This window comes from Oncorhynchus kisutch, linkage group LG10, assembly GCF_002021735.2.
Source record: "Oncorhynchus kisutch isolate 150728-3 linkage group LG10, Okis_V2, whole genome shotgun sequence".
NCBI lineage: Eukaryota > Metazoa > Chordata > Actinopteri > Salmoniformes > Salmonidae > Oncorhynchus > Oncorhynchus kisutch.
In genome coordinates this window covers 39,572,419-39,595,239 of record NC_034183.2, presented here as the reverse complement: position 1 = coordinate 39,595,239, position 22,821 = coordinate 39,572,419, and the positions used below count along the sequence as shown (strand labels likewise).

Below are 22,821 nucleotides of genomic sequence, written 5' to 3'. Positions count from 1 at the left end.
ACGCTGATGGGGAAAGAGGGAGGGTGCAGCCTACCCATTTGACGGTAGAAGACGGGCGGACTGTCTTTTGTTGTGAAAAAGGAAGGCTGCGTAATCAGAATACGACTTTGTATGGGCCCAAAAACACACACACACGCCATAAAAATGGGGAAACACGATCATTCCACTATTACTGCAGATATACTATGGACATTTTTAGCAATTACAATGCAAAACAAATCTACACGTAGCTTCTTTTAATAGGAAAAGACAACCGATGCCTTTCGGTCACTTCAACTCCAGACTAGGTTTGTCCAACACACACAGGTTTGGCAATAGGGAGCTTGACAAAAGGGTGGTGATGATTGGAAAGGCGTTGGCGGTGCCTCCCAAAAGCAACAGTAGTCCTGGGAAGTGGATCTCTTGTGAAAACAGTGTGCGGAGGGCTCAGGGCAGCCGGAGGTAGAGGGGACAGCCCTGGGAACTTTCGGGTTCAGCTCAGGCCACCATGAAGCAGTGGGGATATAAGAGCAGGATAGTGTCTGCCCCCAGGCTGGTAACAATGGGAGAATGTTGTCTGGTGTCAATAAACTACCATTCTAAACAGATTATTGTGTTTGTGTATGTTTTTGAGTGGGATTGTGTTGTGTGTGTGTGTGTCAGATTTGTGTGTACGGGTATGTGTGGCGTGTGTGTATGCCATGTGTGTCCTCATCGCGTGTATATGTGTGCCATGTGTGTGTTCTCGCAGGCCAGTGTACGTGTCGGCGGTGCGGCCCCAATCGAAACACATCGTGGTGATCATCGATCACGGCGTGACCATTACAGACACACAGCTGCAGATCGCCAGAGACGCTGCGCTCGTCGTCCTCAGCTCCGTAGACGAACATGACAAGGTGATGAGCACTCTTCTGATTTGATTACACATCCCTAACTTCCTGCCCTGCCCCAATTCCCCTTTGCCCCCCTGACAAGTCATGCATATTCGTTCTCCTCTCCCTCTGACACTAAGAACTACGTATGCCCATTGATGACAATCATGATCCCAGAAGTTGTCGTTTCTGTCGTTCGAATGCATCTGCGATGAGGCTAAAGTGCGTGTCCGTCTTTGTTCCCCCCCCCCCCCCCCCCCAGGTCTCGATCCTGTCCTCAGCGGAGGCGGTGCGGTCCTGTTCACTGGACCCGTGCTATAAGAGCTACCTGTCTCCTGCCACCAGCGAGACCAAGAGGAAGATGAGCACCTTCGTCAACAACCTCAAGGCTTCCGACAGTCCTACCCTGCACGCACTGGGCTTCCAAAAGGCCTTCCAGCTGCTCCGGAACACCAGCAATATCACCCGCCAACTCACCAGTAAGAACAGGGCACCATGGGAAATGCAGTCTTTAGCACTGGCCACTGATGCCGCTGGCTTGTTCTATAGGAAATGGCAATTTGTTATTTTTCAACACTTGTGGCAATGTATTTGTAAAAAAATATATTTAAAAAATGGTTGAAATAAATGTGACTCGAGTTCAAGAATTTGTGAGTTGAAGGGTTCATGAACAAGGAAGTGTGTAATTACTTTATTTTGTGTGTGTACCTGTCAGATACGGACATGGTGATCATCTACCTGTCGTCTGGCATCACGTCCCGAGACGCGTCGGAGCACGAGAAGAGGGACACCCTGCGCGTGGTCAAAGAGGAGAACCGTCACCTCAACAACTCAGTCATGATCCTCACCTACGCCCTCATGAACGGTAGGAACCCTCCCCCACACACGGTCGGCCTGTGGTCGAAATCGCGCTCGTCTACGGTCAGAAAATCACATCGAGATTCGCTCAGTCAAGAGAAAAGGACATGTCATGGTTATGACTGAACGTGTCACGGGTGGTTTTACAATTGGAATTCAGAATCCAGTATGTTTTGTAATGTGACCAATGTACCAATTCATGATCAGTAGTAGATGTTTGTGTCATGGGTGCTATTGCTGGACCTACCCAGCCACCTGGATGGGGGAGGAGGAAGGTGTGATGGGGGGGGGTTGGGATGGATGTGTCATATGGGAAGGGGGCTGGGTGAATGGGGGGAGTGTGGACTGAAGAGGTGCTCAGGAACCTCAAAGGGCTTTTTGTTTTCTGCAGTGTGTCTGTGATGTGTCCACCTCCCCCCTCTCTATTGTCCCTCTCTTTTACCCGTCTCTCCCCCCCTCCACTTCTCCTCGTCCTTCAGTCCACGTCCGACACAGAGAGACCCCACCACAGGGCCTGCATTAGTCTGGAATTAGCACAAATACTTTTTTCATGAGGAAATTAAAACGAGAGACTCGGAGAGAGCCTCGAGTCTAAAGACTTCAAAGGGAGAGTGTGTGGTTGTGTGTGTGTGTGACAGTCAAGCGCTGCTTGTTTAAAAGGGTAGGCGCTGAAAAGGATTGGGAAATATACAATTGTGCTAAGTTGAGTAGCGTTGTATGCAGAAAGCTCTTGTTTGTGTACCGCAGGCGACTGTAATCAGTCGATAGAGGTCCATGTGTCTAGATGTGAGCTGTTGATTGTCAAAAGGTGATCTATGGCCTTTTCTCCCGCATCAACTCTGACGTTTGAACTTAGTGGGTGCATGTGTGTCGACGAGATGCTAGAACCAGAAGGGCCAAATGGCTGGAAAGGGAAATGTTGAGGAAATGGGCTGTTACTGCTCTGTTGCCATCTAATAATACTTTACGGTCTCTGTTGCCAGATGTGCATCACGGACCGACTCAATCTCTCTCAAATGCCCTGTCAGATACGAGAGAGAAGAGAAAAAAAAACAGGAGAATGATTTATGCTTTTAACAGTAACCAGTCAAATCGGCCACCGATTATTTTCGTGGAGTTTACAGAGAACGCCAAATGTTCCTCTACGACCAAGCTGGCTCTGACGTCCAGTCTGACCCTGCGGTCCACACACGCCTGGCTGTATCGACTTGAATCCTTTCACCTCCTATCATCTGATCAGACTAGGGCTGTATGCAATAGGCGGTAATAGGTGAAATAATCGGTGAAATGGCTGGCATGCGTTCCACATTAAACCCTGTCAAATGTGCCCAGTGACAGCTGTCGGGCCAGCCATGTTGGAGAGGTCATTCTAGTGTGTCCTCTATGGTAAAGGAATATGCCTGGGGGACTTACGCACGCTTCTCCTACGTCGACGTCAACACATTCAGGAGGATCTCCTAAGTGGCTGCTTTTTATGCCCCCAGTGAGAACGACCGGGATGAGCGAGTAGGTGTCAAATCAAATCAGATCAAATTGTATTTGTCACATACACATGGTTAGCAGATGTTAATGCGAGTGTAGTGAAATGCTTGTGCTTCTAGTTCCGACAATGCAGTAATAACCAACAAGTAATCTAACTAACAATTCCAAACTACTGTCTTATACACACAAGTGTAGGGGGATAAAGAATATGTACATAAAGATATATGAATGAGTGATGGTACAGAGCGGCATAGGCAAGATACAGTAGATGGTATCGAGTACAGTATATACATATGAGATGAGTATGTAAACAAAGTGGCATAGTTAAAGTGGCTAGTGATACATGTATTACATAAAGATGCAGTAGATGATATAGAGTACAGTATATACGTATACATATGAGATGAATAGTGTAGGGTATGTAAACATTATATTAGGTAGCATTGTTTAAAGTGGCTAGTGATATATTTTACATCATTTCCCATCAATTCCCATTATTAAAGTGGCTGGAGTTGAGTCAGTGTCATTGTCAGTGTGTTGGCAGCAGCCACTCAATGTTAGTGGTGGCTGTTTAACAGTCTGATGGCCTTGAGATAGAAGCTGTTTTTCAGTCTCTCGGTCCCAGCTTTGATGCACCTGTACTGACCTCGCCTTCTGGATGATAGCGGGGTGAACAGGCAGTGGCTCGGTAGGTTGTTGTCCTTGAAGATCTTTATGGCCTTCCTGTAACATCGGGTGGTGTAGGTGTCCTGGAGGGCAGGTAGTTTATCCCCAATGATGCGTTGTGCAGACCGCACTACCCTCTGGAGAGCCTTACGGTTGTGGGCGGAGCAGTTGCCGTACCAGGCGGTGATACAGCTCGCCGCCAGGATGCTCTCGATTGTGCATCTAGTGAAGTTTGTGAGTGACAAGCCGAATTTCTTCAGCCTCCTGAAGTTGAAGAGGCGCTGCTGCGCCTTCTTCACGATGCTGTCTGTGTGGGTGGACCAATTCAGTTTGTCTGTGATGTGTATGCCGAGGAACTTAAAACTTACTACCCTCTCCACTACTGTTCCATCGATGTGGATAGGGGGGTGTTCCCTCTGCTGTTTCCTGAAGTCCACAATCATTTCCTTAGTTTTGTTGACGTTGAGTGTGAGGTTATTTTCCTGACACACAGGTGTGTCAGTGTATCAGCGAATCGTATCGCTTTGAGTCAGGTAGCCGCAAAATGATCAAAATCTCTCTTCCCCCCTTCTCCACAGAGGGCGTGACCGGTCTGAAGGAGCTGGCGTTCCTGCGTGACCTGGCGGAGCAGAACTCGCTGAAGTACGGCGTGCCCGACCGCTCGGCGCTGCCGGTGGTGAAAGGGAGCATGATGGTCCTGAACCAGCTCAGTAATCTGGAGACCACCGTGGGACGCTTCTACATCAACCTGCCCAACCGCATGATAGACCTGGCCCGCTTCAGCCTGTCATACCAGGACGCCATGGGAGACGGTGGGTTAGCAACTGGTCCTAGATCAGTTTGTTTTAGTGGCTCACTGTTAATGTTTGGTTTATAAAATCTGACCCCCAAGCGCATGATTGACTGTGGTGGGAGACTGTGGGTTTATATACTGACCCAGGGCCAGTCTTACTGTTAGGGTCATTATGGTTAAGGTTAGAGCTAGGGTACAGTGATCTGATCCTAAATCTGTGTTAACAAATATATGCTAGAACTGTTCTGCTTTGGCCTGTCCTACCAGGGCCCCATGTGAGACGGGGGTTGCTAACAACTGGTCCTGGGCCAGTTTCCGTTAAGTTAAATTTAAAAAATGGCCGTTGTAATTTTTTTGCTTATAGTTGGGGACCTAAAAACTGGTCTGGGACCAGATGTGCTCTTACGTGCACATAATGGAGCTATGGTAGAGTGAGCTGCTGATCAGTGGTAAAGAAGGATTTATGAACAGAATCAGATAGATTTTCAGCTCTCGGTGATAAATCAGTGCGGTTGTTTAACTATCCGTGTCTTCCACCCTGCAGGTTTCATCATGACGGCGAGCCGGCCATGTTACTTTGGCAACCTGTTGCTAGGCGTGGTGGGAGTAGACGTGAACCTGGCCTACATTCTAGAGGACGTCACCTACCACCAGGATTCCTTGGCCTCCTACACCTTCCTCATAGACAACAAAGGTACCTTAACTATTTATCTTTCTATTCTACTGACATTTTACTTTATGTTTGTGTTCTTGTCTTTTTATTATTTCTTGTTTTGTCGGGCGACGAGTACCTCGCGCACACACACACACACACACACACACACACACACACACACACTTCTGCATAGGCTCAGAAAAACCTGGTGTGCAGTTAGTACAACTCCAACTGGAGCAATTATTCTCCTGGAGAACAGGTTCCATTGGCAAGTCCTGTCTCAGCCCACTAGTCATCCCAGGACAGATGTCTGTGGCTCTTCAGAGCCCTGACTGACTGGGAGGTCCAGTAGGAATATGAACGTGGTGGTCTGAGTGAGACAGGTCAGCAGGCCTCAGAGGGAAAGTCATTAAATTTACACCCCATTAGGGGAACTACCTGGCTGTCACACACGGCCAGACTGACAGACCCACTGACAGGCCGCGAGGTGACATCACCACAGCAGGGCAGGGCTGTCCAGGGTAACAGTGGTTCTGTTCACACAGGGAGAGAGCGACTGAGTCAGGGGCAAGAGGTGGAGTTTTGGCTCGCTACTTCTCTGCCACTCATTTTAGGCTCGCCTTTAGAGAGGCCGAGTGTCACCAACGGCTGCATAAAGGAGGACGTTTCCGTGGCTGGCTAGCGAAGGTTAGGTTTTTGCTAACAATCTGAATGGCTGGCAGTATTGTTATCGTCATGGGTATGTTGTCGGATGACGGCTTGTTGCAACATGGTACTTATTACACTGTTATTACACAAGCCATGATTAATGAAGCTATTAAAGTAGTTAGGTGTGTTCTGACTAACAGGCCACATAATTAGACAGAAGGTAAACAGTTCCGTGGAGAATGTATGCTGTAATGTTAATTGACTGTTATAGTGTGGAGGTAATGATTTCTCCTCTCATCCCCCCTCTTCTTCATCTCTTTCTCCCCCCTCTCCTTCATCTCTTTCTCCCCCCTCTCCTTCAATCTCTTTCTCCCCCCTCTCCTTCATCTCTTTCTCCCCCCCCTCTCCTTCATCTCTTTCTCCCCCCCTCTCCTTCATCTCTTTCTCCCCCCCTCTCTCCTTCATCTCTTCCCCCCCCCCCCCCCTCTCCTTCATCTCTTCCCCCCCCCCCTCTCCTTCATCTCTTCACCCCCCCCCTCGTTCATCTCTTCTCCCCCCCTTCTCCTTCATCTCTTTCTCCCCCCCTCTCCCTTCATCTCTTTCTCCCCCCCCTCTCCTTCATCTCTTTCTCTCTTCCCCCCTCCTCCTTCATCTCTTTCTCCCCCCTTCTCCTTCACTCTTCTTTCTCCCCCCCTTCTCCTTCATCTCTTCTCCCCCCTTCTCCTTCATCTCTTTCTCCCCCCCCTTCTCCTTCATCTCTTTCCTTCTACCCCCCTCTCACCTTCATCTCTTTCTCCCCCCTCTCACCTTCATCTCTCTTTCATCTTTCCTTCATCTCTCTGTCTGTCTCTGTCTGTCTCTCTGTCTCTCTCTCTCTCTCTGTCAGAGAGAACCTGCTCCCTCCGGCTGGCTGCTAGAAACAGACAGCCGTAGAACTGGCGCTGGGCCAAGCCGTTTGTTTACCCTCATTAAAGTACAACCCCTCCCCCTCATTCCCTCCCCCCTCCTAAGGGCTCTCACTCTTCCATAGCTTACTGTTACTGCTGCTCTGAGCTCACTGGTGCCTGCCTGGAGAATGGTTAGGGAGCAGTAGCTCGCCCCTGGGGTAAGGCGGGTTTCGATCCTGTGAAGATCCCCTGACACCGCTGTTCTGCCGTTGTTTTTGGTTACCCAGGTTACACCCTGATGCACCCGTCCCTCACACGGCCCTACCTGATGACCGAGCCTCCACTGCACACTGACATCATCCACTATGAAAACATCCCAGGGTTCCCCGTAGTACGGGACAACATACTCCGGTGAGTTAGGGTTTAGGGGGCCTATGACCGAGAGGTGCGTTTTCACCAGTTTTGTGTAGATGCTGGAAACTCGAGGTGGGCTACTAATGTAGTTGGATGCCTTTTCATCCCCTCTCTGCTATTGCAATCTTTATTTACATATTGTAATCAGGGGTGTTTTTATTTTTTTTTGAATGTACTGCAATTCACGCTCGGTGTTATCGTACGAACAGTATTAATTGTTGTTGCTAACCCTCCTGCTCCCTGTGTCACTCCAGTCTGCCCCTGGGCAGTCAGGTGATAGCTGTGCCCACCAACTCCTCTCTGTCCTGGCACACCAACCGGCTACGAGACCCCCAGCAGGGAGGCCTACAACGTCAGCTACGCATGGAACTNCTCGTTCTCCAGGTTTTGATGTCAAATTCAAGCGCTTGCAAATGTATTTTTTATCCGGCAACATTTTGCTTAGCCCCCGCGTGGCAAAGTGTAGGAAGGAATAATAATGAATGTAGCCTAATGGGAATTTAATGTCTGAAGTTCAAAGCAGCTGGTACATCAGAGCAGCTGTCAATCAATGCACTCTCTCAAGCTCTGGAGAGGGGGGGGGGGGGCAGTAGGAAGAGAGGAAGGCGAGAGTGTACGTGCGTTCGGAGAGGATAGCGGCTTGCTGCGTATTTGTGTGTGTCAGCGGGTACCGCTGGCCGGTTGTGTTTTCCTGTGTGCAAGGAAGGACAGAATGTGAGGCAGCAGGGCGCGGGTTTAGTGGAGCTGGTAAGGGAGTGCGGGATCAAAGCGACCCAGCCGCGGTGCAGTGTGGAGCAGGCTACTCCCCTGAGGACCCCCCTCTCCTCCTCTCGTCTCCCCATCCCTCTCTCAGCTCTTCATTAGGGAAGCTGAGAGCACTCTGGGAGCTAGCTGCTATGAGACTAGCTGCTATGACTGCGTGGAGGTACCAGGGGGCTGCCCAACTCCTTGTAATGCCGTGATAGGGGATCGACAGGGCTTAGAGGACCCCCCCCCCCACCACACACACAGCATGGGCATCATTGAGATGGTTGCTACTGTTTCCATCAGCACTATGTATTTCCTGATTCCGTCCTCTCCTGATGTCCCACTCCTTTCCTTTTTCATTACCTCTCTGCATCTCCCTCCAGCCCTGCTGTTTCTGAGAATATATTTACTTCTATGGGAGATCAGTTTAAATCTACTCTGCAGTGGTGCCGTCGTAATGTGATGTGTTCTGTCTCGATTCAGGTTCGACGGTAACTTCAACACCAACGTGTCCAAGACCATCTGCTGTGACCGGCTGTCCCCCACCGTCAACAGTCGAGCCTTTAACCCTGGACGGGACCTCAACTCAGGTGGGTCACCTTCTACCCCTACCTACCACTACCACACTCTTACCACCACCCCCCCAACCCCCCTTCATCATGTTCACCATGTTTCATCATGCTTATCTCCTATATGTCCCGATTGAGACACAAGGCCACAATAAGCCCCCCCCCCACTCCCCCCTGAGCCTTCTAACCCACCATTCATCTAGCAGTCTTCACCTCTTACATGGACAGCCATGGCCTTGCTTGCGAACAATTGCCATGACAACAGCAGCCGTAGAAGTGAATATTCCTCACCATATCGTTCAATCTTTAAAGGAAAAGGACCCAGATGGAAATAATGAACTATGCCTGTTTCACACGTTATTAAACCACTTTGTGTTCTTCCTTGCTCCTACGCCCTCTCTCTTCCTACTCTCTCCCCTCCTCTTTCTCCCCACTCTCTCTCCCCTCTTTCTCCCACTCTCTCTCTTTTGATTGAAGAATAGTGATTTTGTTTAATTGCATTTTCCCCCTCCCTCGATCTCTGTTCTGCTTCTCCATTCAGTAAGAGCATGTTTAAAAAATGAACAAATCATTCTACACCAGGAGGCTTTGTCGAGCCTTGCCATATGCCCCTGTTGCACCGCCGTTAGCCAATCACTCTAAATCATACCCGGACGTGATTGACGTCATACATTTTTACCTCGGCACCTGAACACTCCCCGTCGACATCCACACTCCAAACAAACAACGACGAGCGCTATGATTGCGGTTAGACGTTATGTTAGTTTTATGACCATTGCCGACTGTACTGAAGCAGCTGCAGCGTTTGCCTCAATTATTTTCTACTTCTAATCCCACTCTCGCTTAATGGTCATTTCTTTTTTCGGTCTCGGTGTGGAACACTGGCAAAGCCAACCGCTCTCTCACACCACACTAACCCTTCCTCTGTTAGGACTGTAGAAACTCTTTAACAGCCCCCTTCTCTTACCTGCCTCCTCGTCTCTCGCACCCTTCTCCGTCCAAATTCACGGCCGCTCCACCTCTGAGCAGATTAGGATGATTCATCGTCACCATCGTCACCCCCCCCCCCCCCCCCCAGAGTTTATTTTCCCAAGGCAGCCATCAGGAGTTCATGTTACCACCAGGCCTCCATTTCTCAGGCTGTCTTGATCTCAAGCCTCTAGCATTCATCGTCCCCCATTTGTCTGGACCCAGTCTAAACAACCAGGAGGAGGAGGAGGAGCAGGCAGATTACCCAGAGGAGGACTGTGAGGATGGTTAGGAGCGAGAGAGGACCAAGACTGTAATAGAGGAAAGAGAGACGGTTGGGGTGCGAGAGGCAAAGAGGAGGAAACGACAGATTATCGGAGAGGAAGGGGAGCGAGCAGGGACTGGGGGGGGAGGGGGGGAGGGGGGGGGGGGTGGGGGGGGGGGGGGGGGGGCAAGAGAAGGGAGCGAATAAATGACTGGGGGGGGTGGGACAAGAGAAGGGAGCGAATAAATGACTGGGGGGGGGGGGGGGGCAGAGAGGGAGCGAATAAATGACTGGGGGGGGGGCAAGAGAAGGGAGCGAATAAATGACTGGGGGGGGGGGCAAGAGAGGGAGCGAATAAATGACTGGGGGGGGGGCAAGAGAAGGAGCGAATAAATGACTGGGGGGGGGGCAAGAGAAGGGAGCGAATAAATGACTGGGGGGGGGGGCAAGAGAAGGGAGCGAATAAATGACTGGGGGGGGGGCAAGAGAAGGGAGCGAATAAATGACTGGGGGGGGGGCAAGAGAAGGGAGCGAATAAATGACTGGGGGGGGCAAGAGAAGGGAGTGAATAAATGACTGGGGGGGGGGGAGCAAGAGAAGGGAGCGAATAAATGAGGGCAGGAAGAGGTGAGCGATGGCACCGGTTGTAGTCAATACGAAGAAGTGTTGGGTGATGTTTCACATCTGGTTTCTCCCTGGGACTCGTCCTTTCCTTCTGGTTCTTGTTCTCCTCATCTCCTCTGACACACGGGCCTTTCTCGGTGGAGGTTCCCACGTCGCTCCGGGCACTGCTGCGATGCGAGTGTGGTTAGTTTCCCCCAACCCCCCGCCCAGTGGACACATTAACCCCTCTGCACTTAGCCAAAGTGTCAGTGAGCTGTGAGGAGGGGAGCAGGGAATGGGAAGTGTGATTGAGTAATGAGTGCGGATGGAGGGGGTTAGAGGAAGCGGCGCTCCCTCAGCCTGTCGTCTATGTGGTTCTAGTGTTTTCTAAAACACTGGTGGCGGGATTAAGAGCTGGCAGCCGAGCCGATGTATACACTCTCTTTTATAGACGGTCAACATCCCAAGTGGTTCCTGTTTTATACCAGGCCTGGAGATGGATGAAGTGGCCTAGAGCGCAGATGTATGGCATGCTGGCGCGCCTCTGCTCAGTAACCGCCGCCGTAGGAAATCCTAGCGTGCCGCTAACCCGTATCCATTCCCGTGTCCTAGCATGTTGTAGTGGAGAGTGTGGTGTTGGTCTGTGTATCGGGTACTGTGTGTTCATGTTGTTGACTCTGTACGGTTAGTGTTGTAGTGGAGAGTGTGGTGTTGGTCTGTGTATCCGGTACTGTGTGTTCATGTTGTTGACTCTGTACGGTTAGTGTTGTAGTGGAGAGTGTGGTGTTGGTCTGTGTATCGGGTACTGTGTGTTCATGTTGTTGACTCTGTACGGGTAGTGGAGAGTGTGGTGTTGGTCTGTGTATCGGGTACTGTGTGTTCATGTTGTTGACTCTGTACGGGTAGTGTTGTTGACATGCCTGTCTTTTATAAGGTAGCGCGGCTAAATGCTTTCAACGGTGACATGTTTGTGGTTATCTATCTTAAAGTGCGTACTTGACACACACACACACACACACACACACACACACACACACACACACACATGTTTTTGTTGACATGGGCATTTGTGGAAAAAGTACCCAATTGTCATACTTGAGTAAAAGTAAAGATACTAATAGAAAATGACTCAAGTAAAAGTGAAAGTCACCCAGTAAAATACTACTTGAGTAGAAGTCTAAAAGTATTTGTTTTGAAATATACTTAAGTGTCAAAAGTGAATGTAATTGATAAAATGTACTTAAGTATCAAAAGTAAAATTGTAAATCATTTCAAATTTCTTGTATTAAAGCAAACTTTCTTGTTTTTAAATGTGAGGATAGCCAGGGGTACTCTCCAACACTCAGACATAATTTACACAACACGCATTTGTGTTTAGTGAGTCCGCCAGATCAGAGGCAGTAGATGACCAGGGATGTTCTCTTGATGATTGTGTGAATTGGACCATGTTCCTGTCCTGCTAAGCATTCAAAACGTAGTACTTTTACATGTCAGGGAAAATGTATGGAGTAAAAACTACATTTTCTTTAGGAATGTAACAAAGTATATATAAGTATATAAGCATATTTTTTCAAAGTGAAGTACAGATACCAAAAAAAACTACGTAAGTAGTACTTGAAAGTATTTTTTACTTAAGTACTTTACGCCACTGGACACGGGTTCAGGAATCTGGCTCTATTTGTGTCTCTCCCGCTCTCCTCTCTTTCTCTCTCCTCCCCCCAGAGAGGAAGCTGCAGGGTTTGTGATCTGATCTCTCTGAAGATTCTGCCGTCTCCTCTGACCCAATAAGTCTGTTTGTTTAGACGGCCACTTTGGCCCTGTTCCCTGGCAGATGCTGCCGTTATATCAGCCTGCAGTGCAGCAGTACAACGAACCAGTAAAAGTTGGTATTATGTCAGCCTTTATCTGTTGCTAGTTGGAAATCTTAAATTCTCTGTATCTATTTAAAATCACTTTTTGTTGATGCTCTGAGCGGGAAGGTTTGGCTTAAAATAGCTAGACCTTGTGTTGTCGTGTGTTGCATGCCAACGGCGCCTTGTATGACTACTAAGAGCACACACTAGTGAAACGATTAAAAACCGTCTCGGTTATACAACAGGAATAAGCGGTTTAGTCTGATATCTAGTGGGACACATGCACCCTGGGAATTTGAGTTTATGCGGGGCCTTATAGGATGTGAGCTCGCTCTCACCTTTCACACACAGACTAGAGGAGATATGGAAAGCTTCGCCATCTACCAGTGGGCTCTGACTGGTGTCTGAGAGACTAGAATGAATACCCCCCCCGTAGGATCATTCATTTTAAAGATTGGGTGAAGGAGAGAGAAATGATAGACCTGTAAGGAGCTCTTTTCTTTGTTTCGCAATACTTCATCTCCCAGAATATTCCCTCCCTCTGCACTGTATCAACCCTACCTCTCTCTCTCAGGATCTCGCTCGCTCGCGCTCTCTCTCTCAGGATGGCTCTCTCTCAGGATGGCTCTCTCTCAGGATGGCTCTCTCTCAGGATGGCTCTCTCTCAGGATGGCTCTCTCTCAGGATGGCTCTCTCTCAGGATGGCTCTCTCTCAGGATTGCTCTCGTGCTCTCTCAGGATCTCTCGCTCGCATGCTCTCTCTCTCTCTCTCTCTCTCAGGATGGCTCTCTCTCAGGATGGCTCTCTCTCAGGATTGCTCTTGTGCTCTCTCAGGATCTCTGAGTATTAATCCTACCTACCGTTTTACAAAACTGACCTCTCTCTCAGGATCTCTGAGTATTAATCCTACCTACCGTTTTACAAAACTGACCTCTCAGGATCTCTGAGTATTAATCCTATCTACCGTTTTACAAAACTGACCTCTCTCTCTCTGCTCCTCTCTCCTCTGTAGTGTTGGCAGATAACCTGAAGTCCACCCGGGCATCAAATGGCAGTACTTCAGCTCAGAGGAGGGCATCTTCACTGTGTTCCCCGCCCACAAGTTCCACTGCAAGGGCAACTACGAGCACCGCTGCAGGTACTGTCACGCTAGCAGACCAGCAACACTATCACACAGCATCACTCAGAGAAACAGCACAGTCAACTAGCCCAAAGCACACAGGCAAGAATGGAGTCATTATTGTAACAGTAAATCCTCACTGACTGCACATTCCTCACACATTTTAACTTTTTGCTGGGCCACATCAAGGATATTGCTCTCGACTCTCCAAGATGGTGACCTCCTAGGCAAAGAGGAAACAGAAAAGCACTTCTTCTTCTATTCCACCTCCTCCCTCTCCTTTGTTCCTGTGTGGCGCAGTGAAAGGACACATAAATAAATATTTATCCTCTGCTCTTGGGTTGTTGGGGTTTCCTCTCCTCTCTTGAGACAGACAGACTCCCTGACCACAAATGCCCTTGATGCCCCGGGCAGGAATGTGTTCTGAGACCAGTGAAGACCACTGGAATCTCTCACCAACTGTTGTGGTTTCTCTGGCATTGGCTGGTGAAAGACATCTTTCACTTCTCTCTTGTGTCTCTGTCGGTCTCTCGCTCTCTCTCTTCTCTCCCCACATACTCAAAGGCCAGTGTCTCGCAACCAGCCAGCTGGCGTTCAGCTATGAGAAAAATGAGGTCGCCCTCACCCTGGCTGGCTACAAAGACAAATGTGGACTAAAGACAAGAACCGCCAAGACTGTTATTCTGACCGTCTTTAAATTTTGCAATTTCAATATCTTCATTTCAATAAAAACCTTGAACCCACCTTTCCCTGAGTGTATTTTACACTCTATGATATTTGTTTCAAAGTTTTGCTAAAGACATTCTGAGCATTCCTACCTAAAAGGTCAAAATGACATATGCATATTTAACAGCAGAATAGCAGGGCCTCGACGAGTACCACACAGCAGCCAATCTAACATTTGAATATACACAATCGCAAAGAAATCTATTCGTATTTTGTTCAGAAAAGTCATAAAAATACCATTTATTTCAAAATACCAAAAGAGCTTGTTTTGAGTTGTATTTGTCTGCGCTTCATAGCCAAGGCTATATGGCTTTGTCATTCCAGTGAAATCAACTTGTTCATTTAGCAGACCTGGCGCGACTATATTCCCCTGACCGACTACTGTCAACACACATATTTTACAGTAAGAATATAATGGAATATAACAGAATTAAATAAAGGCTGTTGCTGATTGTCGCCAGTACGAGGAACTCGCCGAGACGCGTTTATTCCAGGAAAAAGTCCTATTTTGAAACTCAGCACATCCTCACAATTTCGAGAGTTGTTTGGGAGAACAAGGTGAATTCGTTTACCCTAGAATCTGCTCTTTCCTGTAGGGTATTGCAATCGTTCCCTTCGCCGGTGCACGCTGCGCTGGTCATCAGTCTCTTCATTCTCAATTTGACAATAGCTAATCTTGTCACCCATCAGACTATTGTCAACTTAGATGGTACAATGATTCCCTACGCATATGTTTGCTTGATTTCTGTCACAAACTGAAATTGGGGAAACATTTTACATTTTAGTAGAGATTTTAACATTTTAGCAACCAGAGCGTAATCTACTGCCCAAATCAGCCGTTGTTGATTCTGCTTGGGAGGAGATGACCAGCACCCTGAGTGACGCTGATGGGGAAAGAGGGAGGGTGCAGCCTACCCATTTGACGGTAGAAGACGGGCGGACTGTCTTTTGTTGTGAAAAAGGAAGGCTGCGTAATCAGAATACGACTTTGTATGGGCCCAAAACACACACACACGCCATAAAAATGGGGAAACACGATCATTCCACTATTACTGCAGATATACTATGGACATTTTTAGCAATTACAATGCAAAACAAATCTACACGTAGCTTCTTTTAATAGGAAAAGACAACCGATGCCTTTCGGTCACTTCAACTCCAGACTAGGTTTGTCCAACACACACAGGTTTGGCAATAGGGAGCTTGACAAAAGGGTGGTGATGATTGGAAAGGCGTTGGCGGTGCCTCCCAAAAGCAACAGTAGTCCTGGGAAGTGGATCTCTTGTGAAAACAGTGTGCGGAGGGCTCAGGGCAGCCGGAGGTAGAGGGGACAGCCCTGGGAACTTTCGGGTTCAGCTCAGGCCACCATGAAGCAGTGGGGATATAAGAGCAGGATAGTGTCTGCCCCCAGGCTGGTAACAATGGGAGAATGTTGTCTGGTGTCAATAAACTACCATTCTAAACAGATTATTGTGTTTGTGTATGTTTTTGAGTGGGATTGTGTTGTGTGTGTGTGTGTCAGATTTGTGTGTACGGGTATGTGTGGCGTGTGTGTATGCCATGTGTGTCCTCATCGCGTGTATATGTGTGCCATGTGTGTGTTCTCGCAGGCCAGTGTACGTGTCGGCGGTGCGGCCCCAATCGAAACACATCGTGGTGATCATCGATCACGGCGTGACCATTACAGACACACAGCTGCAGATCGCCAGAGACGCTGCGCTCGTCGTCCTCAGCTCCGTAGACGAACATGACAAGGTGATGAGCACTCTTCTGATTTGATTACACATCCCTAACTTCCTGCCCTGCCCCAATTCCCCTTTGCCCCCCTGACAAGTCATGCATATTCGTTCTCCTCTCCCTCTGACACTAAGAACTACGTATGCCCATTGATGACAATCATGATCCCAGAAGTTGTCGTTTCTGTCGTTCGAATGCATCTGCGATGAGGCTAAAGTGCGTGTCCGTCTTTGTTCCCCCCCCCCCCCCCCCCCAGGTCTCGATCCTGTCCTCAGCGGAGGCGGTGCGGTCCTGTTCACTGGACCCGTGCTATAAGAGCTACCTGTCTCCTGCCACCAGCGAGACCAAGAGGAAGATGAGCACCTTCGTCAACAACCTCAAGGCTTCCGACAGTCCTACCCTGCACGCACTGGGCTTCCAAAAGGCCTTCCAGCTGCTCCGGAACACCAGCAATATCACCCGCAACTCACCAGTAAGAACAGGGCACCATGGGAAATGCAGTCTTTAGCACTGGCCACTGATGCCGCTGGCTTGTTCTATAGGAAATGGCAATTTGTTATTTTTCAACACTTGTGGCAATGTATTTGTAAAAAAATATATTTAAAAATGGTTGAAATAAATGTGACTCGAGTTCAAGAATTTGTGAGTTGAAGGGTTCATGAACAAGGAAGTGTGTAATTACTTTATTTTGTGTGTGTACCTGTCAGATACGGACATGGTGATCATCTACCTGTCGTCTGGCATCACGTCCCGAGACGCGTCGGAGCACGAGAAGAGGGACACCCTGCGCGTGGTCAAAGAGGAGAACCGTCACCTCAACAACTCAGTCATGATCCTCACCTACCTACGCCCTCATGAACGGTAGGAACCCTCCCCCCCCACACACGGTCGGCCTGTGGTCGAAATCGCGCTCGTCTACGGTCAGAAAATCACATCGAGATTCGCTCAGTCAAGAGAAAAGGACATGTCATGGTTATGACTGAACGTGTCACGGGTGGTTTTACAATTGGAATTCAGAATCCAGTATGTTTTGTAATGTGACCAATGTACCAATTCATGATCAGTAGTAGATGTTTGTGTCATGGGTGCTATTGCTGGACCTACCCAGCCACCTGGATGGGGGAGGAGGAAGGTGTGATGGGGGGGGGTTGGGATGGATGTGTCATATGGGAGGGGGCTGGGTGAATGGGGGGAGTGTGGACTGAAGAGGTGCTCAGGAACCTCAAAGGGCTTTTTGTTTTCTCTGCAGTGGTCTGTGATGTGTCCACCTCCCCCCTCTCTATTGTCCCTCTCTTTTACCCGTCTCTCCCCCCCCTCCACTTCTCCTCGTCCTTCAGTCCACGTCCGACACAGAGAGACCCCCCAGGGCCTGCATTAGTCTGGAATTAGCACAAATACTTTTTTCATGAGGAAATTTAAACGAGAGACTCGGAGAGAGCCTCGAGTCTAAAGACTTCAAAGGGAGAGTGTGTGGTTGTGTGTGTGTGTGACAGTCAAGCGCTGCTTGTTTAAAAGGGTAGGCGCTGAAAAGGATTGGGAAATATACAATTGTGCTAAGTTGAGTAGCGTTGTATGCAGAAAGCTCTTGTTTGTGTACCGCAGGCGACTGTAATCAGTCGATAGAGGTCCATGTGTCTAGATGTGAGCTGTTGATTGTCAAAAGGTGATCTATGGCCTTTTCTCCCGCATCAACTCTGACGTTTGAACTTAGTGGGTGCATGTGTGTCGACGAGATGCTAGAACCAGAAGGGCCAAATGGCTGGAAAGGGAAATGTTGAGGAAATGGGCTGTTACTGCTCTGTTGCCATCTAATAATACTTTACGGTCTCTGTTGCCAGATGTGCATCACGGACCGACTCAATCTCTCTCAAATGCCCTGTCAGATACGAGAGAGAAGAGAAAAAAAACAGGAGAATGATTTATGCTTTTAACAGTAACCAGTCAAATCGGCCACCGATTATTTTCGTGGAGTTTACAGAGAACGCCAAATGTTCCTCTACGACCAAGCTGGCTCTGACGTCCAGTCTGACCCTGCGGTCCACACACGCCTGGCTGTATCGACTTGAATCCTTTCACCTCCTATCATCTGATCAGACTAGGGCTGTATGCAATAGGCGGTAATAGGTGAAATAATCGGTGAAATGGCTGGCATGCGTTCCACATTAAACCCTGTCAAATGTGCCCAGTGACAGCTGTCGGGCCAGCCATGTTGGAGAGGTCATTCTAGTGTGTCCTCTATGGTAAAGGAATATGCCTGGGGGACTTACGCACGCTTCTCCTACGTCGACGTCAACACATTCAGGAGGATCTCCTAAGTGGCTGCTTTTTATGCCCCCAGTGAGAACGACCGGGATGAGCGAGTAGGTGTCAAATCAAATCAGATCAAATTGTATTTGTCACATACACATGGTTAGCAGATGTTAATGCGAGTGTAGTGAAATGCTTGTGCTTCTAGTTCCGACAATGCAGTAATAACCAACAAGTAATCTAACTAACAATTCCAAACTACTGTCTTATACACAAGTGTAGGGGGATAAAGAATATGTACATAAGATATATGAATGAGTGATGGTACAGAGCGGCATAGGCAAGATACAGTAGATGGTATCGAGTACAGTATATACATATGAGATGAGTATGTAAACAAAGTGGCATAGTTAAAGTGGCTAGTGATACATGTATTACATAAAGATGCAGTAGATGATATAGAGTACAGTATATACGTATACATATGAGATGAATAGTGTAGGGTATGTAAACATTATATTAGGTAGCATTGTTTAAAGTGGCTAGTGATATATTTTACATCATTTCCCATCAATTCCCATTATTAAAGTGGCTGGAGTTGAGTCAGTGTCATTGTCAGTGTGTTGGCAGCAGCCACTCAATGTTAGTGGTGGCTGTTTAACAGTCTGATGGCCTTGAGATAGAAGCTTATTTTCAGTCTCTCGGTCCCAGCTTTGATGCACCTGTACTGACCTCGCCTTCTGGATGATAGCGGGGTGAACAGGCAGTGGCTCGGTAGGTTGTTGTCCTTGAAGATCTTTATGGCCTTCTGTAACATCGGGTGGTGTAGGTGTCCTGGAGGGCAGGTAGTTTATCCCCAATGATGCGTTGTGCAGACCGCACTACCCTCTGGAGAGCCTTACGGTTGTGGGCGGAGCAGTTGCCGTACCAGGCGGTGATACTCGCTCGCCCAGGATGCTCTCGATTGTGCATCTAGTGAAGTTTGTGAGTGACAAGCCGAATTTCTTCAGCCTCCTGAAGTTGAAGAGGCGCTGCTGCGCCTTCTTCACGATGCTGTCTGTGTGGGTGGACCAATTCAGTTTGTCTGTGATGTGTATGCCGAGGAACTTAAAACTTACTACCCTCTCCACTACTGTTCCATCGATGTGGATAGGGGGTGTTCCCTCTGCTGTTTCCTGAAGTCCACAATCATTTCCTTAGTTTTGTTGACGTTGAGTGTGAGGTTATTTTCCTGACACACAGGTGTGTCAGTATCATACAGCGAATCGTATCGCTTTGAGTCAGGTAGCCGCAAAATGATCAAAATCTCTCTTCCCCCCTTCTCCACAGAGGGCGTGACCGGTCTGAAGGAGCTGGGCGTTCCTGCGTGACCTGGCGGAGCAGAACTCGCTGAAGTACGGCGTGCCCGACCGCTCGGCGCTGCCGGTGGTGAAAGGAGCATGATGGTCCTGAACCAGCTCAGTAATCTGGAGACCACCGTGGGACGCTTCTACATCAACCTGCCCAACCGCATGATAGACCTGGCCCGCTTCAGCCTGTCATACCAGGACGCCATGGGAGACGGTGGGTTAGCAACTGGTCCTAGATCAGTTTGTTTTAGTGGCTCACTGTTAATGTTTGGTTTAATAAAATCTGACCCCCCAAGCGCATGATTGACTGTGGTGGGAGACTGTGGGTTTATATACTGACCCAGGGCCAGTCTTACTGTTAGGGTCATTATGGTTAAGGTTAGAGCTAGGGTACAGTGATCTGATCCTAAATCTGTGTTAACAAATATATGCTAGAACTGTTTCTGCTTTGGCCTGTCCTACCAGGGCCCCATGTGAGACGGGGGTTGCTAACAACTGGTCCTGGGCCAGTTTCCGTTAAGTTAAATTTAAAAAATGGCCGTTGTAATTTTTTTGCTTATAGTTGGGGACCTAAAAAACTGGTCTGGGACCAGATGTGCTCTTACGTGCACATAATGGAGCTATGGTAGAGTGAGCTGCTGATCAGTGGTAAAGAAGGATTATGAACAGAATCAGATAGATTTTCAGCTCTCGGTGATAAATCAGTGCGGTTGTTTAACTATCCGTGTCTTCCACCCTGCAGGTTTCATCATGACGGCGAGCCGGCCATGTTACTTTGGCAACCTGTTGCTAGGCGTGGTGGGAGTAGACGTGAACCTGGCCTACATTCTAGAGGACGTCACCCTACCACCAGGATTCCTTGGCCTCCTACACACCTTCCTCATAGACAACAAAGGTACCTTAACTATTATCTTTCTTCTACTGACATTGTACTTTATGTTTGTGTTCTTGTCTTTTATTATTTCTTGTTTTGTCGGGCGACGAGTACCTTCGCGCACACACACACCACACACACACACACCACACACACACACCTTCTGCATAGGCTCAGAAAAACCTGGTGTGCAGTTAGTACAACTCCAACTGGAGCAATTATTCTCCTGGAGAACAGGTTCCATTGGCAAGTCCTGTCTCAGCCCACTAGTCATCCCAGGACAGATGTCTGTGGCTCTTCAGAGCCCTGACTGACTGGGAGTCGCAGTAGGATATGAACGTGGTGGTCTGAGTGAGACATGGTCAGCAGGCCTCAGAGGGAAAGTCATTAAATTTACACCCCATTGAGGGGAACTACCTGGCTGTCACACACGGCCAAGACTGACAGACCCACTGACAGCCGCGAGGTGACATCACCACAGCAGGGCAGGGCTGTCCAGGGTAACAGTGGTTCTGTTCACACAGGGAGAGAGCGACTGAGTCAGGGGCAAGAGGTGGAGTTTTGGCTCGCTACTTCTCTGCCACTCATTTTAGGCTCGCCTTTAGAGAGGCCGAGTGTCACCAACGGCTGCATAAAGGAGGACTTTTCCGTGGCTGGCTAGCGAAGGTTAGGTTTTTGCTAACATCTGAATGGCTGGCAGTATTGTATCGTCATGGTATGTGTCGGATGACGGCTTGTGCACATGGTACTTATTACACACTGTTATTACACAGCCATGATTAATGAGCTATTAAAGTAGTTAGGTGTGTTCTGACTAACAGGGCCACATAATTAGACATGAAGGTAAACAGTTCCGTGGAGAATGATGCTGTAATGTTAAATTGACTTTTATAGTGTGGAGGTAATGATTCTCCTCTCATCCCCCCCTCTTCTTCATCTCTTTCTCCCCCCCTCTCCTTCATCTCTTTCTCCCCCCCTCTCCTTCATCTCTTCTCCCCCCTCTCCGTCATCTCTTTCTCCCCCCCTCTCCTTCATCTCTTTCTCCCCCCCTCTCCTTCATCTCTTTCTCCTCCCCCCTCTCCTTCATCTCTTCCCCCCCCCCCCTCTCCTTCGAGCCTCTTCCCCCCCCCCCCGTCTCCTTCATCTCTTTCAACTCACCATTCATGCAGCTCTTTCCCCCCCCCGTTCAATCACTCTCTCTCCCCCCCTTCTCCTTCATCTCCTTTCTCCCCCCCCTCGTCCTTCATCTCTTCTCTCTTTCTCCCACCCCCTCTCCTTCATCTCTTTCTCCCCCCCTCGCCGTCATCTCTTTCTCCCCCTTCCTTCTCTCTTTCTTCTCCCCCCTTCTCCTGCATCTCTTTCTCCCCCCCCTTCTCCTTCATCTCTGTTCTGCTTCTCCCCTTCTCCTTCATCTCTTCTCCCCCCCTTCTCCTTCATCTCTTCTTTCTCCCCCCTCTCACCTTCAGCTCTTTCTCCCCCCTCTCACCTTCATCTCTCTTTCATCTTTCCTCTTCATCTCTCTGTCCTGTCTCTGTCTGTCTCTCTGTCTCTCTCTCTCTCTCTGTCAGAGAGAACCTGCTCCCTCCGGCTGGCTGCTAGAAACAGACAGCCGTAGAACTGGCGCTGGGCCAAGCCGTTGGTTTACACCCTCATTAAAGTACAACCCGCCCCCTCATTCCCTCCCCCCTCCTAAGGGGCTCTCACTCTTCCATAGCTTACTGTTTACTAGCTGCTCTGAGCTCACTGGTGCCTGCCTGGAGAATGGTTAGGGAGCAGTAGCTCGCCCCTGGGTAAGGCGGGTTTCGATCCTGTGAAGATCCCCTGACACCGCTGTTCTGGCCGTTGTTTTGGTTACCCAGGTTACAACCCTGATGCAACCCGTCCCTCACACGGCCCTACCTGATGACCGAGCCTCCACTGCACACTGACATCATCCACTATGAAAACATCCCAGGGTTCCCGTAGTACGGGACAACATACTCCGGTGAGTTAGGGTTTAGGGGGCCTATGACCGAGAGGTGCGGTTTCACCAGTTTTGTGTAGATGCTGGAAACTCGAGGTGGGCTACTAATGTAGTTGGATGCCTTTTCATCCCCCTCTCTGCTATTGCAATCTTTATTTACATAATTGTAATCAGGGGTGTTTTTAATTTTTTTTTGAATGTACTGCAATTCACGCTCGGTGTTATCGTACGAACAGTATTAATTGTTGTTGCTAACCCTCCTGCTTCCCTGTGTCAACTCCAGTCTGCCCCTGGGCATCAGGTGATAGCTGTGCCCACCAACTCCTCTCTGTCCTGGCACACCAACCGGCTACGAGACCCCAGCAGGGAGGCCTACAACGTCAGCTACGCATGGAAACTGGTACGATGCACCCGCCCCTCGCTCACCGGCAGTCTCCGTTGAACTCTGTCTCTGTGTATCTCCTCGCTAGAGCTCTCTCTTCTCTCCCCTCTGTCCCTCTGTCCCTCTCTCTCTCTCTCTCTCTCTCTCTCTCTCTCTCTCTCTC

General features: G+C 48.9%; 1 protein-coding gene and 1 long non-coding RNA gene across 2 annotated transcripts in view; both read left to right on the top strand.

Moving 5' to 3' along the window:
- Positions 1 to 22,821, top strand: part of LOC109897220 (VWFA and cache domain-containing protein 1) — a 99,429-nt gene that overhangs the window by 56,463 nt on the left and 20,145 nt on the right. Inside the window, exons 6-13 of the mRNA XM_031833663.1 lie at positions 731 to 875; positions 1,114 to 1,330; positions 1,567 to 1,716; positions 4,436 to 4,669; positions 5,195 to 5,344; positions 7,128 to 7,251; positions 7,509 to 7,527; positions 22,578 to 22,676. Of these exons, the coding sequence (XP_031689523.1) occupies positions 731 to 875; positions 1,114 to 1,330; positions 1,567 to 1,716; positions 4,436 to 4,669; positions 5,195 to 5,344; positions 7,128 to 7,251; positions 7,509 to 7,527; positions 22,578 to 22,676 (1,138 nt within the window). The remainder of the gene's footprint in view (positions 1 to 730; positions 876 to 1,113; positions 1,331 to 1,566; positions 1,717 to 4,435; positions 4,670 to 5,194; positions 5,345 to 7,127; positions 7,252 to 7,508; positions 7,528 to 22,577; positions 22,677 to 22,821) is intronic.
- LOC116375827 (uncharacterized) lies at positions 8,484 to 16,300 on the top strand. The gene is made up of 4 exons (XR_004211227.1): positions 8,484 to 8,591; positions 13,273 to 13,398; positions 15,717 to 15,861; positions 16,100 to 16,300. It is a non-coding gene; the product is annotated as an uncharacterized LOC116375827 (long non-coding RNA).